An 18,000-nucleotide genomic window follows, 5' to 3' on the forward strand; every position below is an offset into this window, starting at 1 on the left:
CCCCAGGACCCTCCAGGGACCTGCTTTATGGGGCCACCACGACTGGGACCCCCAAAGGCATCCTGGGGTCCTGCTCTGTGGGGCCACCTCAGTTGGGACCCTCCAGGGTCTTGCTCTGTGGGGCCACCCTGGTTGGGACCCCCAAGACCCTCCAGGATCGAGCTCTATGGGGCCACCACAATCTGGGACCCCCAAGGACATCCTGGGGTATTGCTCTATGGGGTCACCACAAGTTGGGACCCCCAAGGTCATCCTGGGGTCGTGCTCTATGGGGCCACCTTGGTTGGGACCCCCAAGACCCTCCAGGATCATGCTCTATGGGGCCACCACGACTGTCACCCCCAAGGGCATCCTGGGCTCCTGCCCCATGGGGCCACAGTTGGGACCTCTTGGGGCTGCTGGAGCCATGTGGCACCTGGGTCCTGGCTCTCACGTCCCCAGTCCCTGTCCCCATGACACAGGGATCCCGGAGTTGATGTCCCCAACCTTACGGGGGACACTGATGTCCCCGGGGACATTCCCCGGGGACATGGGGGTCCCGCTGCTGATGTCCCTCATCCTTACGCCATGGGGTTCCCACCACTGATGTCCCCATGACGTGGGACTCCTGTCCCTGACCGCCTCCCCCCCCCCTCTCCGAACCCCGGGGGTGGTGGCCCTGATGTCCCCATCCATGTCCCCACAGGGGGGTGGCTCGGAGCAGGAGCGGACGAAGAAGAAGCGCCGTGGGGACCGGTACTCGGTCCACACCTCCCTCATCGTGGCCACGCTGAAGAAGATGTTGCCCATCGGCCTCAACATGTGCTCACCCACCGACCAGGAGCTCATCAGCTTGGCCAAGAGCCGCTATGCCCTGGTGGGCAGGGGGGTTGGGGACAGTTCTCGGGGTTGGGGACAACCCCTGTGGTTGGGGACAGTCTACAGGGTTGGGGACAGCCCCCAACGTCACCCTGTCCTGTCCCCCCCCACACAGAAAGACACGGACGAGGAGGTGCGGGAGTTCCTCAACAACAACCTGCACCTGCAGGACAAGGTGAGGTGGCCTGTCCCCACCGTGTGTCCCCCCCTGTCCCCACCATGTCCCCCCACATCCCCATGGTCCCCATGTCCTTGTGATGTCTGTGTCCCCGTGGTCCCCATGTGCCCCACTGTATCCCTGGTCCCCATGTCCCCATGGTGGTCACGGTGCCCGTATTCCTGTGGTCCTCATGGTCCCCACCGTGTCCACGTGGTCCCCATGTCCCCATGGTGCTGGTGTCCCCATAGTCCCCACATGTCCTGCTCTGTCCCTGTGGTCCCCATGTCCCCCCACCATGGTCCTCATGGTCCCCATGTTCCCCATGTCCCCATGGTCATCATGGTGCTGGTATCCCCATGCCCCTTCAAGGTCCCGTGGTCCCTGTGGTCATCATGGTCCTCATGTCCCCATGGTGCCGGTGTCCCCACGGTCCCCATGTCCCCATGGTCCTTGTGGTGCCTGTGTCCCCATGGTCCTCGTGGTCCCCACCGTGTCCTCATGGTCCCCATGTCCCCATGGTGCTGGTGTCCCCATGGTTCCCACGTGTCCTGCTCCATCCCTGTGGTCCCCGTGTCCCCCCCATGGTCGTCACGGTCCCCATGGTCCCCACGGTCCCCATATCCCCATGGTCCTTGTGGTGCCTGTGTCCCCATGGTCCTCGTGGTCCCCACCGTGTCCTCATGGTCCCCATGTCCCCATGGTGCTGGTGTCCCCATGGTTCCCACGTGTCCTGCTCCATCCCTGTGGTCCCCGTGTCCCCCCCATGGTCGTCACGGTCCCCATGGTCCCCACGGTCCCCATAATCCCCATGGTCCTTGTGGTGCCTGTGTCCCCATGGTCCTCGTGGTCCCCACCGTGTCCTCATGGTCCCCATGTCCCCATGGTGCTGGTGTCCCCATGGTTCCCACGTGTCCTGCTCCATCCCTGTGGTCCCCGTGTCCCCCCCATGGTCGTCACGGTCCCCATGGTCCCCATGGTCCCCGTGGTCCCCATGGTCATCGTGGTGCTGGTATCCCCACACCCCTCCAAGGTCCCTGTGGTTCCTGTGGTCATCATGGTGCTGATGTCCCCGTGGTCCCCATGTCCCCACCGTGGTCCCCATGGTCCCCACCATGGTCCCCATGGTTCCTATATCCCCATGGTGCTCCCGGTGCCTGTGTCCCCATGGTCCTCGTGGTCCCCACCGTGTCCTCATGGTCCCCATGTCGCCATGGTGCCAGTGTCCCTGTGGTTCCCACGTGCCCCTGGTCCTTGCGGTGCCTGTACCCCCGTGGTCCCCAGGCCCCCCGCCACATCCCCGTGGTCACCGTGTCCCCCGTGTCCCCAGTGCGAGAACAACTCGTCCATGCGGTGGCAGATGGCCCTGTACCGCGAGATGGCCGGCAAGGCCGAGGACTCCGACAGCCCCGAGAAGATCGTCCGGAGGGTGCAGGAGGTGTCGGCTGTGCTCTACCACCTCGAGCAGGTCAGGGGCTCTGGAGGGGGTCCCCAGATACTCCTGGGGTGCTCCAGGGGGTGCCTGAGGAGGGTCCTTGGCGTGCAGGGGCTACTGGCTGTGCCCCATGGGGGGTCTCGGGGGGGCTCTGGGGGTGATGAGGTACTTTAGGGATCCCTGGGGGGGGGTCACAAGAGTCTTGGGGGAAGGAGTGGTGTGCTCCAGGGGTGCCCCGAAGGGGTCACTGGGATGGTCTGAGGGTGCCCTGGGGGTCTCTGAGGGGCTCCAGGAGGTCCCCGGGGTGTTCTAGGGGTGCCCTGAGGGCCCCTGGGGTGCTCTGGGGGTGTGGGGGTCCCTGGAGTGCCCTGGGAGTCCCTGGGGTGCTCTGGGATGCCCTGGGCTGGCCTGGGGGTCCCTGGATGTCTCTGGGGTGCTCTAGCGGTGTGGGGGGGGGTGCCCTGGGGTGCCCTGGATGTCCCTGGGGTGCTCTGGGGGTCCCTGGGGTGCTCTGGGGATGTGGGGGCTCCCTGGGGTGCTCTGGGGGTCCCTGGGGTGCTCTGGGGGTGTGGAGGGTCTCCAGGGTGCTCTGGGGTCCCTGGGGTGCTCTGGGAGTGTGGAGGGTCTCCAGGGTGCTCTGGGGGTCCCTGGGGTGCCCTGGGGGCCTCTAAGGGTGCTCTGGGAGTCCCTGGGGTGCTCTGGGATGTGGGAGGTCTCCGGGGTGCTCTGGGGGTTCCCTGGGGTTCCCTGGGGGTGTGGGGGCTCCCTGGGGTGCTCTGGGGGTCCCTGGGGTGCTCTGGGGGTGTGGAGGGTCTCCAGGGTGCTCTGGGGGTCCCTGGGGTGCCCTGGGGGCCTCTAAGGGTGCTCTGGGAGTCCCTGGGGTGCTCTGGGGATGTGGGAGGTCTCCGGGGTGCTCTGGGGGTTCCCTGGGGTTCCCTGGGGGTGTGGGGGCTCCCTGGGGTGCTCTGGGGGTCCCTGGGGTGCTCTGGGGATGTGAGGGGTCTCCAGGGTGCTCTGGGGGTCCCTGGCGTGCCCAGGTGACGCCCCCCCACCCCCCAGACGGAGCACCCCTACAAGTCCAAGAAGGCCGTGTGGCACAAGCTGCTGTCCAAGCAGCGCCGCCGCGCCGTGGTCGCCTGCTTCCGCATGACGCCCCTCTACAACCTGCCCAGGTGGGCACTGGGGGGACTGGGAGGGACTGGGAGCTGCTGGGGGGGACGACTCTGAACCCCTTGAGACCCCCTGGGAGTGACTGGGATCACTGGGGAGCCTCCTGGGGTAACTGGGAAGCCCCTGGGAGCAACCAGGAACCTCTTAGGGCAACTGGGAATTCTCCAGAGCCTTGTGGAGGCAACTGGGGAGCTGCTGGGGGCAACTGGGAACCGCTGAGGGCAACCAAGGACCTTGATGGGGTCAACTGGGGGTAACTGGGAACCTCCAAGGGCAATCAAGAGCCGTGCTGGGGAATGGGGTGTAACTGGGAACCCCTGAGGGCAACCCAGAACCTTTCTGGGGCAACTGGGAACCCCTCAAGAGTCTCTGGGAGGCCCTGGGGGCAACTGGGTGTAACTGGGAACCCCGAGGGCAACCCAGAACCCTCCTGGGGTCAACTGGGGGTAACTGGAAACCCCTGAAAGCAGCTGACAACTGTTCTGGGGGCAACTGGGAGTAACTGGGAACCCCTCAAGAGCCTCTGGGAGCTCCTGGGATCAACTGGGTGTAACTGGGAACCCCCGAGGGCAACCCAGAACCCTTCTGGGGTCAACTGGGGGTAACTGGAAACCCCTGAAAGCAGCTGACAACTGCTCTGGGGGCAACTGGGAATAACTGGGAACCCCTCAAGAGCCTCTGGGAGCCCCTGGGATCAACTGGGTGTAACTGGGAACCCCCGAGGGCAACCCAGAACCCTTCTGGGTCAACTGGGGGTAACTGGAAACCCCTGAAAGCAGCTGACAACTGCTCTGGGGGCAACTGGGAATAACTGGGAACCCCTCAAGAGCCTCTGGGAGCCCCTGGGATCAACTGGGTGTAACTGGGAACCCCCGAGGGCAACCCAGAACCCTTCTGGGGGCAACTGGGAACACCCTTGAGAGCCTTTGGGAGCCCCTGGGGGCAACTGGGAGCCTCCTGGGCAGACCCCCAGCCCCAGGCCCCCCTCCCCTGGGGTGTGGCCCCCCCCGTGGCTGTGTGACCCCCCCCAATGGCTCCCCCCCCCCAGGCACCGGGCCTGTAACATGTTCCTCGAGGCCTACAAGCTCTCCTGGCTGGTGCCCGAGGAACATCCCTTCGAGGACCGCATGATCGACGACCTCTCGGTGAGCTGGGGGGGGGGCCCATGGGGGCTAGGGGGGGGTCACTGGCTCGGGGCCCCCCCCTCCAAGCTGAGCGTTGCGGTGGTGGCCGAGGTAGAAGTCGGGAGAGGAAGAGGAGGAGGAGGAAGAGGAGCGGGATAAGAAGCCGGACCCCCTGCACCAGCTCATCCTGCACTTCAGCCGGACGGCGCTGACTGAGAGGAGGTGGGAGGGGGGGTCCCCTTGGGGGGGGGGGACACACCCGGACTCCTGGGTGCCCCCGTGGCTTGGGGGGGGGTGTCCCGGTGCCCCCCTTTGAGCCGTGTGTCCCCCCGGTCCCGCAGTAAGTTGGAGAAGGATTATTTGTACATGGCGTACGCTGGCATCATGGCCAAGGTGGGTCCTGTCCCCCCCGCGCCCCCCCAAACCACCCAGCCACCTGTCCCTGCTTGCGGGGGGGGGCTGCAGGGGTGGGGGGGGCGGTCCTCAAGGATTTGGGGACGGGGGGTCAACTGGGAAACCCCCCCCCACCACCACCTCCCAGAGCTGCCACATCGATGAAGGGGAAGAGGAGGAGAAGGAGGAGGAGGAGAAGGAGGAGGAAGAAGCTGAGGATTCATTCGAGGTGGGTGCGGGGGCACCCTGACCCCCACCCTGGACACCCCCCGACCCCCCCCTGACCCCACCATCGTGTCCCCCCCCCCAGGAGAAGGAGATGGAGAAGCAGAAGCTGCTCTACCAACAAGCCCGGCTGCACACGCGGGGGGCGGCCGAGATGGTGCTGCAGATGATCAGCGCCTGCAAGGGTGAGGCGGGGGGGGTGTGTCCTCGTGCGACAACCCCCGTGCACGAGGGGCCTCGTGTGACACCCCCCCCCGGCCTCGCACGGGGCGGCCGTGACAGTGCGGGGTGTTGGCAGGGGAGCGGGGCGACATGGTGTCCTCCACCCTCAAGCTGGGCATCTCCATCCTCAACGGGGGCAACGCCGAGGTGCAGCAGGTGCGAGGGCGTCCACGTGTCCACGTGTCCGCGTGTCCGCGTGTCCGTGTGTCCGTGTGTCCGCGTGTTGGTGTGTCCGTGTGTCCGTGTGTCCGTGTGTCCGTGTGTCAGTGTGTCCATGTGTCCACGTGTCCGTGTGTCCGCGTGTCCACGTGTCCATGTGTCCGCGTGTCCGTGTGTCCACGTGTCGGTGTGTCCACGTGTCCATGTGTCCTTGTGTCCATGTGTCCACATGTCCGTGTGTCCGTGTGTCCATGTGTCTGCATGTCTGCATGTCCATGTGTCCACATGTCCGTGTGTCCGTGTGTCCATGTGTCTGCGTGTCTGCATGTCCATGTGTCCACATGTCCGTGTGTCTGCGTGTCTGCATGTCTGTGTATCCGTGTGTCCACGTGTCCGCTTGTCATGTGTCTGAGTGTCCATGTGTCTGCTTGTCTGCATGTCTGCGTGTCCGTGTGTCCACGTGTCTGTGTGTCCATGTATCCGTGTGTCCGTGTGTCTGCATGTCCGTGTGTCCTCGTGTCCATGTACCCGTGTATCCATGTGTCCGTGTGTCCATGTGTCCGCGTGTCTGTGTGTCCGCGTGTCCACGTGTCCATGTGTCCGTGTGTCCGTCTGTCCACGTGTCCGTGTGTCCATGTGTCCGCGTGTCTGTGTGTCCGCATGTCCGTGTGTCCACGTGTCCATGTGTCCGTGTGTCCATCTGTCCACATGTCCGTGCGTCCACGTGTCCGCGTGTCCACACGTGTCCATATGTACATGCATGTCTCTGCATGTCCATGCACAAGTCCATGTGTCCACACATGTGTCCGTGTGTCCAGGCACGTGTCCATCCATCCACACACGTGTCCATATGTACATGCAAGTCTCTGCATGTCCACACATATGTCCATACATCCCTGCACGTGTCCGTGTGTCCATGCATGTGTCCATGTGTCCGTGCACATATCCATATGTACATGTGTGTCTCTGCGTGTCCATCCACGTGTCCGTGTGTCCATGTACATGTCCATGTGTCCATGCATGTGTCCATATGTACATGTGTGTCTCTGCGTGTCCATATACGTGTCCATGTGTCCGTGTACGTGTCCATCCATCCATGCACGTGTCCATATGTACACACAAGTCTCCGTGTGTCCATGCACATGTCCATATGTACATGTATGTCTCTGTGTGTCCATGTACATGTCCGTGTGTCCACACACATGTCCATATGTACACGCAAGTCTCTGCATGTCCACACACGTGTCCATACATCCATGTATGTGTCCGTGTGTCCATGGACATGTCCACGTGTCCACACACGTGTCCGTGTGTCCACGCACGTGTCCATCCATCCACACACGTGTCCATATGTACACACAAGTCTCTGCGTGTCCACGCCCATGTCTGTGTGTCTGTCTCTACGCCCACACGTGTTTCCCTCCGTCCGTCCACACTCGTGTCTGTGCAAGCGCCCGCGGCCACACCTGGGTCCCCACACCGGTGCCCATGTCCGTCTGTCCCCCACACGTGTCCGTGTGTCCCCCACACGTGTCCGTCCCCCCACGCGTGTCCGTCCCCCCCAGAAAATGCTGGACTACCTGAAGGAGAAGCGGGAGGTCGGGTTCTTCCAGAGCGTCCAGGCCCTGATGCAGACCTGCAGGTGACACACAGGTTTCGGGGTCCCCCCGTGGATTTTGGGGTCACTCTGTGGATTTTGGGGTCACTCCGTGGGATTCAGGGACCCCCGTGGTCATCGGGATCCCCTCGCAATCATTGGGGTCCCCCCGTGGGCTTTGGGGTCCCCCTGTGGGAATCAGGGACCCCCACAGTCTTTGGGGTCCCCCTGTGGGCTTTGGGGTCCCCCTGTGGGAATCAGGGACCCCCACAGTCTTTGGGGTCCCCCTGTGGGCTTTGGGGTCCCCCTGTGGGAATCAGGGACCCCCACAGTCTTTGGGGTCCCCCTGTGGGCTTTGGGGTCCCCCTGTGGGAATCAGGGACCCCCACAGTCTTTGGGGTCCCCTGTGGGCTTTGGGGTCCCCCTGTGGGAATCAGGGACCCCCACAGTCTTTGGGGTCCCCCTGTGGGCTTTGGGGTCCCCCTGTGGGAATCAGGGACCCCCACAGTCTTTGGGGTCCCCCTGTGGGCTTTGGGGTCCCCCTGTGGGAATCAGGGACCCCCACAGTCTTTGGGGTCCCCCTGTGGGCTTTGGGGTCCCCCTCTGGGAATCAGGGACCCCCACAGTCTTTGGGGTCCCCCTGTGGGCTTTGGGGTCCCCCTCTGGGAATCAGGGACCCCCACAGTCATCGGGGTCCCCCTGTGGGCTTTGGGGTCCCCCTGTGGGAATCAGGGACCCCCACAGTCTTTGGGGTCCCCCCATGGGAACCAGCGCCCCCCTGCAGACATGGGGTCCCCCTTTGGGTGCCAGGGACCCTCCACAGGTGCCCCAGAGGTTCAGGGCTTTTGGGGGGGGGTGTCCCCCAGAGAGAGGGACGGGATCGGCTCCAGCTGGGAGTGGGGGGGTCCTGGAGGAAGGATTTTTGGGGGGACCCCCCTCCTGACCCCCCCGTGTCCCCCCAGCGTCCTGGACCTCAACGCCTTCGAGCGGCAGAACAAGGCGGAGGGGCTGGGCATGGTGACGGAGGAGGGGACGAGTGAGTGGGGGCGCCCTGCCGGGGGGACTCCCCCCCCGAACCCCATCAACTGCCGGGGGGGGGGCAGGGGGGAGCTGCAACTGGGGGGGGGGGGTCCCCTCCTGTGCCCCCCCATCCCGCTGTGCTGCTCCCCCCGAGCCCCTGCTATCAATGTGGCTCTGAGCCCTTAATGCCCCCCAAAGCCCTTAATGCCCCCCCAAACCCCTAATGCCCCCCCAAACCCCTAATGCCCCCCCCAAACCCCTAATGCCCCCCCAGCCCCTAATACCCCCCAAAGCCTTAATACCCCCTTCCGGGCCCCTAATACACCCCCCAAACTTCTAATGCCCCCCACCCCTAATGACCCCCCCAAAGCCTTAATACACCCCCCTGGGTTCCTAACGCCCCCCCCAAGGCCTAATACCCCCCTGACCCCTAATACCACCCCCAACCCCTAATGCCCCCCCCCCAGGTCCCTAATGCCCCCCTATAGCCCTGATTCCCCCCTATAGCCCCCGTACTCCTCCGTGCCCATAACACCCCCCCTTAATGACCCCCCCAAGCCCTAATGACCCCCCCAAGCCCTAACGCCCCCCCCCGCTCACCTCCTCTCTCCCCTTCTCTCCCCATCCCGGCTCCCGGCGACAGTCATCAGCCGTGAGAACGGTAAATACTCGTGATCGCAGCGGCTATAGGGCGGGGGGCATATAGAGTCTATAGGGCGGGGGGGTTATACAGAGTCTATAGGGCCAGGGGAGTGGTATATAGAGTCTATAGGGCTGGGGGGGGGCATATAGAGTCTATAGGGCTGGGGGTTTATTGTAGGGGCTATAGGGCTGGAGGTCACTGTAGGGTCCATAGGGTGCTGCTATAGGGTCCATAGGGCCGGGGGGTCACTGTAGGGTCCATAGGGTCCTGCTATAGGATTCATAGGGCCATGGGGGGGTCCATAGGATGCTGCTATAGGGTCCATAGGGCCGGGGGGGGTCACTATAGGGTCCATAGGGTGGTGCTATAGGGTCCATAGGGCTGTGGGAGGTCCATAGGGTGCTGCCATAGGGTCCATAGGGCTGGGGAGGTCTGTAGGGTGGTGCTACAGGGTCCATAGGGCTGTGGGGGGGTCACTGTAGGGTCCATAGGGCCATGGGGGGTCCATAGGGTGGTGCTATAGGGTCCATAGGGCTGTGGGAGGTCCATAGGGTTCTGCTATAGGGTCCATAGGGCCGGGGGGCGTCACTGTAGGGTCCATAGGGTGCTGCTATAGGGTCCATAGGGCTGTGGGGGGGTCTGTAGGATGGTGCTACAGGGTCCATAGGGCTGTGGGGGGTCACTGTAGGGTCCATAGGGCCATGGGGGGTCCATAGGGTGGTGCTATAGGGTCCATAGGGCTGTGGGAGGTCCATAGGGTGGTGCTATAGGGTCCATAGGGCTGGGGGAGGTCTGTAGGGTGGTGCTACAGGGTCCATAGGGCTGTGGGGGGGTCACTGTAGGGTCCATAGGGCCATGGGGGTCCATAGGGTGGTGCTATAGGGTCCATAGGGCTGTGGGAGGTCCATAGGGTGCTGCTATAGGGTCCATAGGGCTGGGGAGGTCCATAGGGTGCTGCTATAGGGTCCATAGGGCTGGGGGAGGTCTGTAGGGTGGTGCTACAGGGTCCATAGGGCTGTGGGGGGGTCACTGTAGGGTCCATAGGGCCATGGGGGGTCCATAGGGTGCTGCTATAGGGTCCATAGGGCTGGGGGAGGTCCATAGGGTGCTGCTATAGGGTCCATAGGGCTGGGGGAGGTCTGTAGGGTGGTGCTACAGGGTCCATAGGGCTGGGGGGGGGTCGCTGTAGGGTCCATAGGGCCATGGGGGGTCCATAGGGTGGTGCTATAGGGTCCATAGGGCTGTGGGAGGTCCATAGGGTGCTGCTATAGGGTCCATAGGGCTGGGGGAGGTCTGTAGGGTGGTGCTACAGGGTCCATAGGGCTGGGGGGGGGGTCACTGTAGGGTCCATAGGGCCATGGGGGGTCCACAGGGTCCTGCTATAGGGTCCATAGGGCCGGGGGGGGTCCCGACAGGGTCACCAGGCTCGGGGGGTGCGGGGTCCGCAGGGCTCGGGGGGGGCTGGCGGAGGGTGGCAGCTGCCCTGTGCCCTGTCCCCAGAGTGTCCCCTGGCTGCCACCCCCCCCCTGCTTGTCCCCGCTTGTCCCCAACCCTTCGAGCCCCCCTGTTTGCCCCCTCCCCCTGCTAATGCCCTGCCACCCCGATGTGTCCCCCTGCCACCCCAGGGTGTCCCTGTGCTGCCTCACAATGTCCCTGTGCCACCCTGGGGTGTCCCCCTGCCACTCTGCTGTGTCCCCATGGTGTCCCTGTGCCACCCCGCTGTGTCCTTGTGTCACCCTGGAGTGTCCCCGTGCTGCCCCAGGGTGTCCCTGTGCCACCCCAGTGTGTCCTGCTGCCACCCCGGTGTGTCCCCATGCCACCCCACGATGTCCCTGTGCCACCCTGGGGTGTCCCTGTGACACTGCAGCATGTCTCCAAGCCACCCCAGGATGTCACCCTGTGGCCACCCAGGCTGCAGGCCTGGCCTTGACCATGCATGTCCCCAACTTTGTCCCCGTGTGACCCCGTCCCCGCGTCCCCCCGCCAGGGGAGAAGGTGATGTCAGACGACGAGTTCACGCAGGATCTTTTCCGGCTGCTCCAGCTGCTGTGCGAGGGCACAACAACGGTGAGGGGACACGGGGGGACACAGGGGACACGGGGGACATGAGGGGACATGGGGGACATGGGGGGACACAGGTGGCGTGAGGGGACATAGGGGAACATGAGGGGACATGGGAGACATGGGGGAACATGGGGGGACATGAGGGGACACGGGGGGACATGGGGGACATGGGGGGACACAGGTGGCGTGAGGGGACATAGGGGAACATGAGGGGACATGGGGGAACACGGGGGACATGGGAGACATGGGGGAACATGGGGGACATGAGGGGACACGGGGGGACACGGGGGACATGAGGGGACATGGGGGAACATGTGGGGGACATGAGGGGACATGGGGGACACGGGGGGACATGGGGACACAGCTGGGGGGCTCTTGGGTGGGGAAGGGGCTTTGGAGGTCCATGGGGCAGGAGAAGGAGCTGGGGGGGCAGGAGGGGCCGTGGGGTGGCCGTGGGGGTTGTGGGGTGGCCGTGGGGTGGCCGTGGGGGTTGTGGGGTGGCCATGGGGTGGCCGTGGGGGTTGTGGGGTGGCCGTGGGGTGGCCATGGGGGTTGTGGGGTGGCCGTGGGGCTGGTCTCACCCATTTCCTCCCGCCCCCCCGCCCCAGATTTCCAGAACTACCTGCGCACCCAGACGGGGAACACGACCACCATCAACATCATCATCTGCACCGTGGACTACCTGCTGCGCCTGCAGGTAGCCGGCCCCACGGCCCCCCAGCCCCACACCGTGGCCTCCAGCCTGCACCCTGTCCCTGTCCCTGCCCCACACCCACGGCTCTGCCCCAGCCCCAACCCGCCCCCCCCGAGCCACGTCCCCGTCCCTGTGGACTTGTGCTGCTGGTGGCCACCATGGCCCCATCCCCGTGTCACCAGTGGCCCCTGTGTCCCTGTCCCCGTGTCCTCATGCTGCCGGTGGCCCCCGTGTCCCTGTCCCCATGTCACCAGTGGCCCCTGTGTCCCCATGTCACAGTGGCCCCTGTGTCCCTGTCCCTGTGTCATGGTGGCCCCCATGTCTCTGTCCCCATGTCACCGGTGGCCCCTGTGTCCCCATCCCCATGTTGCAGTGGCCCCTGTGTCCCTGTGCCTGTGTCTTCATGCTGCTGGTGGCCCCTGTGTCCCCATTCCCATGTCACCAGTGGCCCCCGTGTCCCCATCCCCTAGTCCTCGTGCTGCTGGTGGCCCCTGTGTCCCTGTCCCCATGTTGTGGTGGCCCATGTGTCCCCGTCCTTATGTCACTGGTGGCCCCTGTGTCCCCATTCCCATGTCACCAGTGGCCCCCGTGTCCCCATCCCCTAGTCCTCGTGCTGCTGGTGGCCCCTGTGTCCCTGTCCCCATGTTGTGGTGGCCCATGTGTCCCCGTCCTTATGTCACTGGTGGCCCCTGTGTCCCCATTCCCATGTCACCAGTGGCCCCTGTGTCCCCACCCCCATGTCGTGGTGGCCACTGTGTCCCCATCCCCATGTCACTGGTGACCCCTGTGTCCCCATCCCCATGTCGTGGTGGCCACTGTGTCCCCATTCCCATGTCACCAGTGGCCCCCGTGTCGCTGTCCCCATGTCCTCATGCTGCTGGTGGCCCCCATGTCCCCATTCCTATGTCACCGGTGGCCCCCGTGGCCCCGTCCCTGTGTCACGGTGGCCCCCGATGTCCCTGTCCCCCACCACTGACGTGCCCGCCCCGGGGGCAGGAGTCCATCAGCGACTTCTACTGGTACTACTCGGGGAAGGACGTGATCGACGAGCAGGGGAAGCGCAACTTCTCCAAGGCCATGGCCGTGGCCAAGCAGGTCTTCAACAGCCTCACCGAGTACATCCAGGTGAGCCCCCCCCAGGCCCCCCCCGGGACCCCCCAGCCCCTCGCCGAGCACAGCCAAGGTGGGAGGGACCCTGCAGCCCCCCACTGTCTCCCTGGGGGTGGGGGTCCAAGCTCTTTGGGGTGCCCAGGAGTCTTGGTGTCCAGGGGATCCTGGTGTCCCCCTGCATGTCCCTGGGGGTCCCCAAGGACCCTGATGACCCTGGGGGTCCCCAAGGACCCTGATGTCCAAGGGGTCCTGATGTCCCTGGGGGTCCCCAAGGACCCTGATGACCCTGGGGGTCCCCAAGGACCCTGATGTCCAAGGAGTCCTGATGTCCCTGGGGGTCCCCAAGAACCCTGATGACCCTGGGGGTCCCCAAGGACCCTGGTGTCCAAGGGGTCCCAATGTCCCTGGGGGTCCCCAAGGACCCTGGTGTCCAAGGGGTCCTGATGTCCCTGGGGGTCCCCAAGGACCCTGAGGGTTCACAAGGACCCTGGTGTCCAAGGGGTCCCAATGTCCCTGGGGGTCCCCAAGGACCCTGATGACCCTGAGGGTCCCCAAGGACCCTCGTGTCCAAGGGGTCCTGATGTCCCTGGGGGTCCCCAAGGACCCTGATGACCCTGGGGATCCCCAAGGACCCTGGTGTCCAAGGGGTCCTGATGTCCCTGGGGGTCCCCAAGGACCCTGATGACCCTGAGGATCCCCAAGGACCCTGGTGTCCAAGGGGTCCTGATGTCCCTGGGGGTCCCCAAGGACCCTGATGACCCTGAGGGTCCCCAAGGACCCTGATGTCCAAGGGGTCCTGATGTCCCTGGGGGTCCCCAAGGACCCTGATGACCCTGAGGGTTCACAAGGACCCTGGTGTCCAAGGGGTCCCAATGTCCCTGGGGGTCCCCAAGGACCCTGATGACCCTGGGGGTCCCCAAGGACCCTGGTGTCCAAGGGGTCCTGATGTCCCTGGGGGTCCCCAAGGACCCTGATGACCCTGAGGGTCCCCAAGGACCCTGGTGTCCAAGGGGTCCTGATGTCCCTGGGGGTCCCCAAGGACCCTGATGACCCTGGGGATCCCCAAGGACCCCAGTGTCCAGGGGGTCCCAATGTCTCTGGGGGTTCTGACACCCCTGGGGGTCCCTGGGTGTTCCCGATGTCCCTGAAGCCCGTGGGGTCCCCAAGAGCCCCAATATTTCCAGGGCTTCCAGTGTCCCTGGGGGTCCCCAAGGACCATGATGACCCTGGGGGTCCTCAGGACCCCAATGTCCCAGAGGTCCCGATGTCCCTGGGGGCCCCTGGGTGTTCCTGATGTCCCCAAAGCCCCCAGGGTCCCCAAGAGCCCCAGTATTTCCAGTGCTCCCAGTGTTCCTGGGCGTCCCAATTCCCTGGGGGTCCCAGGACTCCCCGGGGCGGGTCCCACTGTCCCCGAGGGTCCCCGGGGGGGGGTCTCTGGGGGTCCCCCGGTGCCAGCACCCGCTGCCCACAGGGCCCCTGCACGGGGAACCAGCAGAGCCTGGCCCACAGCCGCCTCTGGGACGCCGTCGTTGGCTTCCTCCACGTCTTCGCCCACATGATGAAGAAGCTGGCCCAGGTGGGTGCTGGGGAGAGGGGGGGGAACTGGGAGGGCACTGGGAGCACTGGGAGCCCCCCACCCCCTACTAACCCGCTGTCCCCTCCTTGCTGTCCCCAAGGGGGGGAGGGTTGGGGACACCCGGGTCCCCAGTGGCATCAGCAGCCCCCTCATGACCCCCAACTCATCCTGTTGGCCCCGGGGCACCCTAAGGACCCCCCCAAAATGGAGGGGACACATACACCCCCCCAAAACACCCCGGGGGGGGACCGCGTGACACCCCGAGCTGGCTCTGATGGACCTTTCCGCCCCGCTGCCACCAGATGGGCCAAACGCCGGGACCGCGGATGGGCGTAAGCACCCGCCGAGCCCCCCCAGCGCTGCATGGCCTCGCTAACCGCCCCCCCCCCCCAACCCCGGCATGGCCGAGCCCCCCCCCAGACCCCCGGCTTGGGTTGCGTGCGAGTTGGGGGGGCCACCACCCCCCCTCCCGTCCCGTGGCACGGAGCTGGAGCAGATGGTGCCCCTGGGTAAGGGGGTTCGGGGCTGCAGTGGGGGGTCACAGCGTGGTGGTGGTGGGTGGGGCCACCTCGGGCTCACGGTGTCCCCCCCGTTGTGTCGTGTCCCCCCGCCCAGGACTCCAGCCAGATCGAGCTGCTGAAGGAGCTGCTGGACCTGCAGAAGGACATGGTGGTGATGCTGCTGTCCCTGCTGGAAGGTGGGGTCCCCCTGTCCCCCCCCCCACCCCCCAGGACCCCTCTCTTGCTACGGATGTCCCAATGTCCCCCCAGGATGAGGTGTCCCCCCTGTGCCATCAGGGGTGTCCCTTGACCACCTGGGGTGTCCCCTCCAGGGTGCTCCCCACCATCCATGGTGGCCCTTGACACCTGAGGTGTCCTTTGGCCAACCAAGGTATCCCCTCACTCTCCAGGGTGTCCCTTGGCCACCTGGGGTGTCCCCTCTCCCTCAGGGTGTCCCCTCACTCTCTAGGGTGCTCCTCACCATCCAGGGTGTCCTTTGGCCAACTAAGGTGTCCCTTCACTCTCTAGGGTGCTCCTCACCATCCATGGTGGCCCTTGACACCTGAGGTGTCCCCTCTCCCTCAGGGTGTCCCTTCACTCTCTAGGGTGCTCCTCACCATCCATGGTGGCCCTTGACACCTGAGGTGTCCCCTCTCCCTCAGGGTGTCCCTTCACTCTCTAGGGTGCTCCTCACCATCCAGGGTGTCCCTTGGCCAACTAAGGTGTCCCTTCACTCTCTAGGGTGCTCCCCACCATCCATGGTGGCCCTTGACACCTGAGGTGTCCCCTCTCCCTCAGGGTGTCCCTTCACTCTCTAGGGTGCTCCTCACCATCCATGGTGGCCCTTGACACCTGAGGTGTCCCCTCTCCCTCAGGGTGTCCCTTCACTCTCTAGGGTGCTCCTCACCATCCAGGGTGTCCCTTGGCCAACTAAGGTGTCCCTTCACTCTCTAGGGTGCTCCCCACCATCCATGGTGGCCTTTGACACCTGAGGTGTCCCCTCTCCCTCAGGGTGTCCCTTCACTCTCTAGGGTGCTCCTCACCATCCATGGTGGCCCTTGACACCTGAGGTGTCCCCTCTCCCTCAGGGTGTCCCTTCACTCTCTAGGGTGCTCCTCACCATCCAGGGTGTCCCTTGGCCAACTAAGGTGTCCCTTCACTCTCTAGGGTGCTCCCCACCATCCATGGTGGCCCTTGACACCTGAGGTGTCCCCTCTCCCTCAGGGTGTCCCTTCACTCTCTAGGGTGCTCCTCACCATCCAGGGTGTCCTTTGGCCAACTAAGGTGTCCCTTCACTCTCTAGGGTGCTCCTCACCATCCAGGGTGTCCCTTGGCCAACTAAGGTGTCCCTTCACTCTCTAGGGTGCTCCCCACCATCCATGGTGGCCCTTGACACCTGAGGTGTCCCCTCTCCCTCAGGGTGTCCCTTCACTCTCTAGGGTGCTCCTCACCATCCAGGGTGTCCTTTGGCCAACTAAGGTGTCCCTTCACTCTCTAGGGTGCTCCTCACCATCCATGGTGGCCCTTGACACCTGAGGTGTCCCCTCTCCCTCAGGGTGTCCCTTCACTCTCTAGGGTGCTCCTCACCATCCAGGGTGTCCCTTGGCCAACTAAGGTGTCCCTTCACTCTCTAGGGTGCTCCCCACCATCCATGGTGGCCCTTGACACCTGAGGTGTCCCCTCTCCCTCAGGGTGTCCCTTCACTCTCTAGGGTGCTCCTCACCATCCAGGGTGTCCTTTGGCCAACTAAGGTGTCCCTTCACTCTCTAGGGTGCTCCCCACCATCCATGGTGGCCCTTGACACCTGAGGTGTCCCCTCTCCCTCAGGGTGTCCCTTCACTCTCTAGGGTGCTCCTCACCATCCAGGGTGTCCTTTGGCCAACTAAGGTGTCCCTTCACTCTCTAGGGTGCTCCTCACCATCCATGGTGGCCCTTGACACCTGAGGTGTCCCCTCTCCCTCAGGGTGTCCCTTCACTCTCTAGGGTGCTCCTCACCATCCAGGGTGTCCCTTGGCCAACTAAGGTGTCCCCTCACTCTCTAGGGTGCTCCTCACCATCCAGGGTGTCCTTTGGCCAACTAAGGTGTCCCTTCACTCTCTAGGGTGCTCCCCACCATCCATGGTGGCCCTTGACACCTGAGGTGTCCCCTCTCCCTCAGGGTGTCCCTTCACTCTCTAGGGTGCTCCTCACCATCCATGGTGGCCCTTGACACCTGAGGTGTCCCCTCTCCCTCAGGGTGTCCCTTCACTCTCTAGGGTGCTCCTCACCATCCAGGGTGTCCCTTGGCCAACTAAGGTGTCCCCTCACTCTCTAGGGTGCTCCCCACTATCCATGGTGGCCCGTGCCACTTGAGGTGTCCTTGGCCACCTGGGGCGTCCCCTGGTCACCAGAGCTGTCCCCGTACTCTCTGGGGTGTCCCCAGGCACCGGAGCTGTCCCCGCAGCACCCCAAGACCTGACGGGACACCCCTCCCCCCCGCTCCCCAGGCAACGTGGTGAACGGGACCATCGCCCGGCAGATGGTGGACATGCTGGTGGAGTCCTCCAGCAACGTCACCATGATCCTCAAGTTCTTCGACATGTTCCTGAAGCTGCGGGACATCGTGGCCTCGGACGCCTTCCGCGACTACGTCTCGGACCCGCGAGGGCTCATCTCCAAGAAGGATTTCCAGAAGGCGATGGACAGCCAGAAGCAATACGAACCCGCCGAGATCCAGTTCCTCCTCTCCTGCTCTGAGGCGGACGAGAACGAGATGATCGACGTGGAGGCCTTCGCCGGCCGCTTCCAGGAACCGGCTCGCGACATCGGTTTCAACGTGGCCGTGCTCCTCACCAACCTCTCGGAGCACGTTCCCCACGACCAACGTCTGCGGACTTTCCTGGAGCAAGCGGCCAGCATCTTGGAGTATTTCCGTCCTTTTTTGGGCCGGATCGAGATCATGGGAGCGGCTCGGCGGATCGAACGCCTCTACTTCGAGATCAGCGCCGCCAACAAGGCGCAGTGGGAGATGCCCCAGGTGAAGGAATCCAAACGTCAGTTCATCTTCGACGTTA

General features: G+C 64.5%; 1 protein-coding gene across 1 annotated transcript in view; it reads left to right on the plus strand.

Moving 5' to 3' along the window:
* RYR1 (ryanodine receptor 1) overlaps nucleotides 1–18,000 on the plus strand; it is a 61,396-nt gene that overhangs the window by 43,029 nt on the left and 367 nt on the right. Inside the window, 20 exon segments of the mRNA XM_074809999.1 lie at nucleotides 686–856; nucleotides 974–1,033; nucleotides 2,346–2,483; nucleotides 3,510–3,622; nucleotides 4,669–4,765; nucleotides 4,860–4,966; nucleotides 5,086–5,137; nucleotides 5,286–5,366; nucleotides 5,448–5,547; nucleotides 5,661–5,740; nucleotides 7,309–7,385; nucleotides 8,303–8,376; nucleotides 9,004–9,021; nucleotides 10,991–11,053; nucleotides 11,056–11,070; nucleotides 11,676–11,764; nucleotides 12,758–12,886; nucleotides 14,343–14,447; nucleotides 15,063–15,144; nucleotides 17,434–17,996. Of these exon segments, the coding sequence (XP_074666100.1) occupies nucleotides 686–856; nucleotides 974–1,033; nucleotides 2,346–2,483; nucleotides 3,510–3,622; nucleotides 4,669–4,765; nucleotides 4,860–4,966; nucleotides 5,086–5,137; nucleotides 5,286–5,366; nucleotides 5,448–5,547; nucleotides 5,661–5,740; nucleotides 7,309–7,385; nucleotides 8,303–8,376; nucleotides 9,004–9,021; nucleotides 10,991–11,053; nucleotides 11,056–11,070; nucleotides 11,676–11,764; nucleotides 12,758–12,886; nucleotides 14,343–14,447; nucleotides 15,063–15,144; nucleotides 17,434–17,996 (2,214 nt within the window).

This window comes from Strix aluco, chromosome 33 (genome assembly GCF_031877795.1).
Source record: "Strix aluco isolate bStrAlu1 chromosome 33, bStrAlu1.hap1, whole genome shotgun sequence".
Lineage (NCBI taxonomy): Eukaryota > Metazoa > Chordata > Aves > Strigiformes > Strigidae > Strix > Strix aluco.